General features: G+C 45.1%; 1 protein-coding gene across 1 annotated transcript; it reads right to left on the bottom strand.

Moving 5' to 3' along the window:
* Nucleotides 1-615: 615 nt before the first annotated feature.
* SARC_05049 (hypothetical protein) lies at nt 616-8,020 on the bottom strand (the record flags this gene model as incomplete). The annotated part of the gene is made up of 12 exons (XM_014301099.1): nt 616-663; nt 1,135-1,249; nt 1,909-2,045; nt 2,741-2,874; nt 3,755-3,858; nt 4,132-4,410; nt 4,698-4,775; nt 5,776-5,927; nt 6,172-6,292; nt 6,648-6,758; nt 7,363-7,484; nt 7,852-8,020. The coding sequence occupies 12 exons, from the start codon at nt 8,018-8,020 to the stop codon at nt 656-658; spliced, it is 1,530 nt and encodes a 509-aa protein (XP_014156574.1). The 3' UTR covers nt 616-655.
* Between the last annotated feature and the right edge of the window lie 653 nt (nt 8,021-8,673).

Below are 8,673 nucleotides of genomic sequence, written 5' to 3'. Positions count from 1 at the left end.
ATACATATACACATACATATACATATATATATATACATATACATGTACATGTACATCATATATATATATATATATATATATATATACTCACGTATAAAAATCGCGTTCCTATTTTCTTATATACATGTCAAGAATGTTGTAGCTAAAATTTACATATATATAACGATGCATGTCAGAACCGGGAATATGGCAAGCTCGTGTAAATGAGTAGAACTTACGCTTTGCACCGCTTGATCTTCCTCCTGCAAACTCCTATCATAGCGCTCTAACGCAACCAAATCATGGTCCATATTCGACAAGGGTGGCAGAGCTGTAGATCAAATACAGGCAACCATGCGCACGCAGAGTGTCTTAGACGAGAAAATATGCACTCAATGGCTGCACATATACTGCGCATGTTGGACGAAGAGCTAACAGGCATGTGTTCGCAGAAGAAGATATAAGTGCGGGCCGCCTCAATGTGGTTCAATATAGTATCGAATATACATATAACTCCAGGACGGTACCGTTACACCATAGCGACTGGTCCGAACGTACCTGCGCGATTCGCTGGGCTGGGATTGAAGGGCCGTTTGTTCTCGGCTTTGATGAGCTTCAGATTCAGACTTGCCATATCAGGTTCTACAAGACGACGTCGAGTATTTGTGGGATAAGATCACTGTGCTATCAAGTTAATGGATGCATGAATGGGCAGATAATCGCCATAGATATTGAAATGAAAGAGATGGACAGGATTAATTTATGCGCCCGTCCGGGAACACGTGTGTGGAAACTTGTGTCAAGGTATGCACTTGGCAAACAATACCATACATCAAACAAATAGAAAGCATGCATGTACTACGCACACGAGCTTCTCTAATACTGTATCAAACAGTGTAATTATTCATTCGTCGATATAATGTAACCAGGCCCTCAAATATGAAGCAGCGTGGTCGCCAAAGATAAAGCCAACACGCGTCAGCAACAAACCGATATCCAACGACAGACAGGTAAGTTCTCTAAGGCACACTCCTTACACACACGTTCGCACAACCACACCACAGATGTGAGCAATTCAACCCCGAAGCTCGGGTCGTAGTGCTCACTTGGTGTTGTCCTATACTCGGTTGTGGACGGCGCCGAACTGGCACGTACCTGCACACACGTCACAGTGTAGCTTGCAATCTTGCAAACTATAATCGTCAAGGTCACCTAAGTGCGCTGAGAAGGCCACGTGGCGACATTTGAGCGTCTCGCAGTAGCGTATCATCTGCAATGCATCGGTGGGAATTGTCGGCAGTTACTTTCAACCAACGGGAGAAGAGTACAGGTCATACTCATATTGGGAACAACAGATGTACTGACAAACTCGTACTGGGAAACCATACAACGACAGAAAGAATACACGTCATTGCAGAACCATACAGAGTACCAATTAAAAGAAGGAACACACACCGCTGCAAATGCATGCAGAGTACCAATTAAAAGGAGGAACACGCACCGCTGCAAAGGCATGCAGAGTACCAATTATAAGGAGGAACAAATACCACTGCAAAGGCATGCAGAGTACCAACTATAAGGAGGAACACACACCATTGCAGAGCCATGCAGAGTACCAATTATAAGGAGGAACACACACCACTGTAAAGGCATGCCGAGTACCAATTGTAAGGAGGAACACACACCACTGCGAAGGCATGCAGAGTACCAATTATAAGGAGGAACACACACCATTGCAGAACCATGCAGAGTACGAATTATAAGGAGGAACACACACCACTGCAAAGGCATGCAGAGTACGAATGATAAGGAGGAACACACACCATTGCAAGCATTGGATGTGGGCGTCAGACAGAACAATGGAACTATCTCGCCCTATGCGTACGATCAAAAAGCCCTAAAACCTCGAGTCCTCAGCATCAGCCATACCCTGTTTAGCGATTGTATTGCGTCGCGCGAGTTGGTAAGTTCCCCGGTGGGTTCAGGGGCAGGTTCAATATCGTTGTTTGCGGATTCCTCTGTGGGAATGGCGTCCGTGATTTTCCCAATTCTATTCAACGACTTGACTGAGAGGTACGAAGTCGAAGAGTACTATGTTATACATGTGAGCTATAGAGGACTAGGATTCTCGACCATCATAAAGGCAGATTCGCTAGTGATATATTCTTAATCAATGTTGGGCTATTGCGCAGCAAGTGTGTGACGTTTGCATGCGAGTGTGATTTGGAGGCACGCGACAATGGTAACGGAAGAATAGCGGAAACACAACACTCGATAGGCTTGGACGTAAAAACAACACAAATGTGTGAAAATCCATACTATTCCGAGAAAAATTGGTGCTGCTTTGGAGCCACGACCATTGCATTGCATATAAACATACGACCTCGGTGATACAAATAACAGTAACGTGGTGACGACACCTTCCCGATGCTTTTAATTCCTCTCCAACACAAATGGGGTGGAAAACGAGACAGAAACATTTGAAATCAAGTATCTCGCTGCTATGCGAGCGTAAGACAGGAGCATATCAGTGGTTGGGTGCACACGCCAGTGACTATCTGGGTAGTTCCAGCCCAGACAGATAGCATATACCTCCAAATAGATTCCGGTAGACACATCCCATTGGCCCCAACAAACGATGAACATGCTCACGCGCCAACAGATACAACCCAGCACAGGCCACACATTTTGAGTGAATATGAATGCGAATGCGTACGCGTAGTTGCATGCAAACACATCTCAACACATCACTGGGGCTCACCTCGTTTGTCACTGCCAGTGTCTGCAGTCGATTTTCGCTTCCGATTCTTATCTTTCTGGAGCTGCAGCTCTTTCATCAGTAGATAGCGCCTGGTCTCGGCATCTTTGGTACAGTAGTACAGCCGACAAAAAGCTCTGTAGACGTAGAACCATATGTATATGTTTATATTTATATGTATATAAATTCAGCTTTACGCCTGGGCAACAACTGCAAACGTATTCAGTGATATTGGCGAGTATTTACCGACCGTAGATCTGCACTCAAAACAGGTAGGGGTTCTCTCATTCATCGTGTGTATAGCAATGCATACGCGTGCTTTCGAGAAGTGTTTACGTAGGAGCGCTCTGAAAAAAATATCGCACCCACAAGCGTGAGAATATGCCCTACAACACGCTGTGTAGACAGAATAGACGTGGACACAACGATGCATCAAACCCTCTGCACATTGCTAAGGAGATGATAACCGTTTGTTGGTGCAATACTATGCCTATAAGGCTAACACGGTCCAGGTGGCAATGTACGCGAATGCTGCAACTATTCGATGGTATGGGGATGGGAGTCACTAGACCCTCGCCTACGCAGAAAGAGTCAAACATGCCCAGCAGCTATAAGCTTCTAAGCAAACGAATAGCAATACTGTTGGACTAGGACCATCGCGGAACAAGGAATGATTGATTGGCATTATAATGAGAATATAATTTTGCAAATATTGCATTACCGAGCTCGAAATATCACTCGAGTACGTTGCTGCGTTGACCCGTAGAATGTACCTTGGCAAACCACAACAACACTACAACACTCAGAGGGAACTATTCGACAACACCCAGAGAGAACCATTCGCACAAGGTAACACCCTCCATCGAACTACATGTTCAATAGCGAGCCAGTGACACACGCGTCACTGCGATAGAACTCCAATCCAAATCCAGTCAGCGTTTGTGAATATACACAACATTCAAGGTGCTTCAGCAGGGCACACGTATACCGAATGCCCAGACATTTCTATCACAGTACCTTTTACCATCTCGCCCCGCTCGCCCAGCTTCCTGATAATACGACTCCAGAGAATTGCTCAGTGAATAGTGGACGACCACACGCACGTTGGTTTTGTCGATGCCCTGTCCACATTAGATATGACGATGCACAGACACATGTGCGTTGGATCATCAGTAGGCGTTCAGTGTGTACGGATAGGAATACGAAAGAAGAAACAAAACTATTAAAAATCCTAAATGAGCTCACCCAGCCCGCATAGATCCACCGCATCCCAAGGATATAAGATAGTTTATGCCTTTGATCTAAGGATAACAGATAAACTCATTCATATCCGGGGTTTGAGAACCCCAAGTGCAACAAGAAAACGCATGTCCAGACACCATGCACGCACTCACCATGCCAAAGCTGACGGTGGCACAGACCACCTCCGCGGCCCCCTCCATCCACGCCTGTTGCACTCGTGCACGTTCCTTCACACCCAGTCCCGCATGGTAGGCTTTGGCCACCACTCCGCCGTTACTCAGCACCTGCGCCATCACATGGCATTGATCGCGGGTGTGGCAGTAAACGATCCCGCTGAATGCGTCACAGTCCTTCAGGGTGTTGCGCTTGATCTTTTGTATGTACTTGCTGACATCGCGCTGGCTCTCCGAGTCGGTACCTTTGTTGGCCACCTGCGAGCACACGACATGGACATGGCCATAGAGACGTGAGGATGGAGATGGTGGAAATCGAATGATTGAAGCTCGGCTGTAAGAGACTTCTCCGACCTTTGAGACAATGGTCTTGCAATAAGCATTTGCAATGAATACTTCGTGCCTTCGAAGGTATGCAGCCAGAATATAATCCCAACTTCACACAAACCTATACCACGAACTTACAGAAGAAAGGATATATATATATGTGTGTGTGTGTGTGTGTGCGTGTTTTGACTTGGAAAATAATCGGTTCCTATGCTTACCTCATAGAACAGTTCATTCCTTCTCGTGCTGCCAATGAACTTCACAGCATTCAACCGCAGGCACAAGCAAATATCGTCCTGTGAGATGTTCCAAAAGGTAATTCAGATGTTTAACAGTCGTAAAACTGGGCTACTTCGAATGTAGCGCTCCCGTTCTTCCGTATAGCATCTGAGTAGAAAGAGTACAAACCCAGGTGGTGTACCGGCTATATATCCACACACGTGCGAAAGCACAGTGCCATGCTCAGAAATGATAAAACGGTGGCCACTAGCAATGAATCGGTAATAGGAACAGTATCTCAACAATGCTAAGACAGGGTACAGTACTGTATTGGCCTGGCTTTTTTCTAACTCTCATATAGATTTGATGTATAATAAAGGACAGTAGTGCACCGGGGGCTTGCTACACTCTAGAGTTGGCGATGGAGTGGGAAGGTTGTGAGCCGCATACTGACTCAGCCTATAGTCACAAAGTGTGTAACCAACGGCACACCACCACACAACTATCTCCATCATTGGAAGGTCCCCATGTGCGGCACAACGGCACTTTCATGACCATCAGAATAGTGTGACCCAGCGGCACTTTCATGACCATCAGAATAATGTGACCCAGTGCTACACCAACACCACACACTCCGCAGCAGAAAGTTGCGTTTTATAAAGAATCTGATGTAACTGGACCCACGTGCACTAGCAGACCGTATATCGTAACTTCCCCTCATCACACCCACCATATTAAAAGATGCTGCCCATATAAAAAGATACCTGGACACAAGTGCAATAGTAGGCCATACATCATAACTCCCCCTCACCATACCCGCCATATCAAAAGATACCTGGCCATATCAAAAAAATACCTGGCCATATCAAAAGATACCTAGCCGTATCAAAAGATACCTGGTCATATCAAAAGATACCTGGCCATTTCAAACGATACCTGGCCATGTCAAAAGATACCTGGTCATATCAAACGACACCTGGCCATATCAAAAGATACATGGATACAACTAGATACACATGCAATAGAAGAGCATACATAATAACTTCCACTCATCATACCCGCCATATCAAAAGATACCTGGACGCGTCGTGTCGCTGTGGCCGTCAGTGCGGTGATAGGCAACTCGAACTTGCGCTTGAGCCAGGAGAGTTTACGATAGGCGGGTCTGAACTGATGGCCCCAGGAGGATATGCAATGCGCCTCATCCACCACCATCCTGGCAAATTTACCTACATCAAGGAAACGTCAATGTTCTCAGGAACAATTTCTACACAGCGGAACGTACTAATCACCAAAACTCAAACACAAATCCGGCGTCGCAGCAGCCTTGGGACTGACTTGCGCGCATGCTATATTAAATGAGCATGCCTACATACTCAGTACAATTCCACCGATACTCAGCTATATATATATATATACCCCAATAGTAGGGATGAAGATATGTTTCCATGCCCATGTAGTGATGCTGCTTACCTTTGCGATGCAAATGCTCAAGGCACAGCATCAGCGCAGTGTTCGATAGACCCTCAGGAGCCACAAACAGTAGTTTCACTTTCACATTTGACGTCATGAGTTCATTCATCAGCGACATCCGCTGTGGAGTTATAGTACAGATACAGTGGTCGGTTCCGAGAATTTGCAGCGAAAACAATGTTAAATGCAATATATTTCCGGATAGGAAGCGTATTGGTATTATGCGAATATTCGAATAGACCAGTAGGTCTTTGACTTGATTAGGGTCGCTTGGCTATATCGCCCCTCACATGTGTGAAGCATGCACCATCCAACAACCTCAATGATATGCGTGCTGAATGTATGTCCGTATACACTTGTTTTTCGCTTGATTTTGGCGGCAATGTCTACCTACCATTATCTCGCTAAATGTGTGACTAAGCACAGGAACGTACAAGAACCGGATGAGAGATACAAAGGTTGTATAATTCACAAACCTTTAGCGCGGCACATCTGACAACGTCGATAAATACCTGGTGTGTGGCGACCGACGAGTTGAAGAGTCTGGCGTCGATGCCTATCTCGCACAGCGCTCGCACTTGATCAGCCTAAATGAAATTCAAACCGAGGAACAATCTATTGGTCTATGGGCCACGTTTCATGCCTATGAATAATTCGAATCAGACTCTCGATAGTGAAGCTATACACTAATGCCATTTTTCTTGGTGTTGGATACAATATAGTATGCACATGGGCATGTTTCAGTCGCTTGCCAACGTAGCATACGATACTGGCTGCAGAAATACACTTTAAAACTGGCCCCTAACTCTGAGAATGAATTTCAAATGCAGCCCTGCCTACCTTGGTAATTTTTACTTTAACGTACAAAAACGACCCAAACACATATCAAACAAATCAAAACAACTAACGAATTGCTTATATGGCATTCACAAACCATCCACGATCCGTATAGTATACCGCACACAGTGTTTGAATGGACCTGGCTCGGCCCCGCAAACCAGGCAATAAGACATAGGGCTGAGTGTAAGTGAAAGAGTCTATGCACACAGCAGGTGACGGGTGTGCAGCAATTGCTACCTAAAAATGTCCCAAGACATAAGACTCGCAAGCACATACTTTGGAAAAAGCGTTGGTTCTCCATATCGCGCGTACAAATAAGTGGAAATGCCAAGTCCACTGAGGCAAACATACCATGAGCGCTAGTAGCGGAGAAATGACTAACGTAACACCACCATCACACGCGGCCACGGCTGGCAATTGATAGAGCAGACTTTTCCCGTACCCAGTTGGGAAGCAGGCGAGAATGTCTTTGCCTGGGGAAATTCGGTGTGTGCGTGAAATTCTGTCAGATGTGCATACTGAAGCCCGATTATCCAAAAGAAAAGCAAGCACAGAAGCCCCGGAACGGAATGGAGCGCCGAGAGCCCAATCCAGTTGCAGATAGACAGAATACGTTTGCAGACTGCAGCCACACATATTCCGCATCACTGAAATGAAACTGATCAATCCAAATCACGCACGGGTATTGTAGCCGATTGCATCCGTTTCCTTGCAATTTTGCCAACACCGAGCCACAGAGTCTCTAGTATCCACGCCCTTTCAACATAGCTTGTGAGAGCAACAATAGAACAGTTACACACTACTTCGGCAACCAGAGAAACGAATTGCAGACAAAGGTACCTTTTAATGCCTCGGCGCATGCTTCCTTCTGCAGCGGTTTGAACGCCTTCTTTCGAAATACATTGACAAGCTTATCCTGCAAGATGGCCTCTATTTCCTCACCACTAAGTGGTTTGTCTGGCTTCTTGATTTCCGCATACTTCTCTCTTTCCAGTGCCACCCGAGTCATGATCCCTCAACCGGCGAGTACGATAGTGATTCTAACTATAGAGTGCAAAAGGACATCCGAGACAGAACATTAACGATGGCTGAAGCTGAAGTCAAACGGTCCTGTTGACGTTTATTGATCCAGAGTTACTGGTATGCACTCCATTTTAGTATGCATACGTCACTCAAATATTCACTTACGATGCAAATCATCCACCATAGACAAGAACTTGCAACATACTGCTCAACGAGTATGAGGCTTGGATATTAAAATGCCGTCACCCTTCAATTGCACTGTTTTGTACTGATGTATAGGCTTGTTCCAAACCAAAAATCGCGCAAAGTTACAAAACGGGTGACTTTGGAATTCTTGATCTCTTTAAAAAAATGATATCGCTTTTTAGAGAGAGAGCTCGCTTTTTAGAGAGAGAGAGCCGATATCACTGTAAACGATTATGATGTCTATTCATATATACTTACTGAAAGTAGGATCACAAGATTAAAAATTACTAGCGATCGAGTCATCAAGCTGATAATATCTTCTCCACAGGAAAATATTGGGAAGTGAATACAATATAAAAACATACGCCTGCAATGATAATCACAGATACTACTGCGTGAGAAAGTCATATTTTTTTATCAAGGAAGAAAACTTAGGCATGAAGATATAAAACA

This window comes from Sphaeroforma arctica (assembly GCF_001186125.1).
Source record: "Sphaeroforma arctica JP610 unplaced genomic scaffold supercont1.308, whole genome shotgun sequence".
In the NCBI taxonomy this organism is placed as follows: domain Eukaryota; class Ichthyosporea; order Ichthyophonida; genus Sphaeroforma; species Sphaeroforma arctica.
Note: the sequence above shows the minus strand (reverse complement) of the source record. Positions and strands in the feature narration are given on the sequence as shown.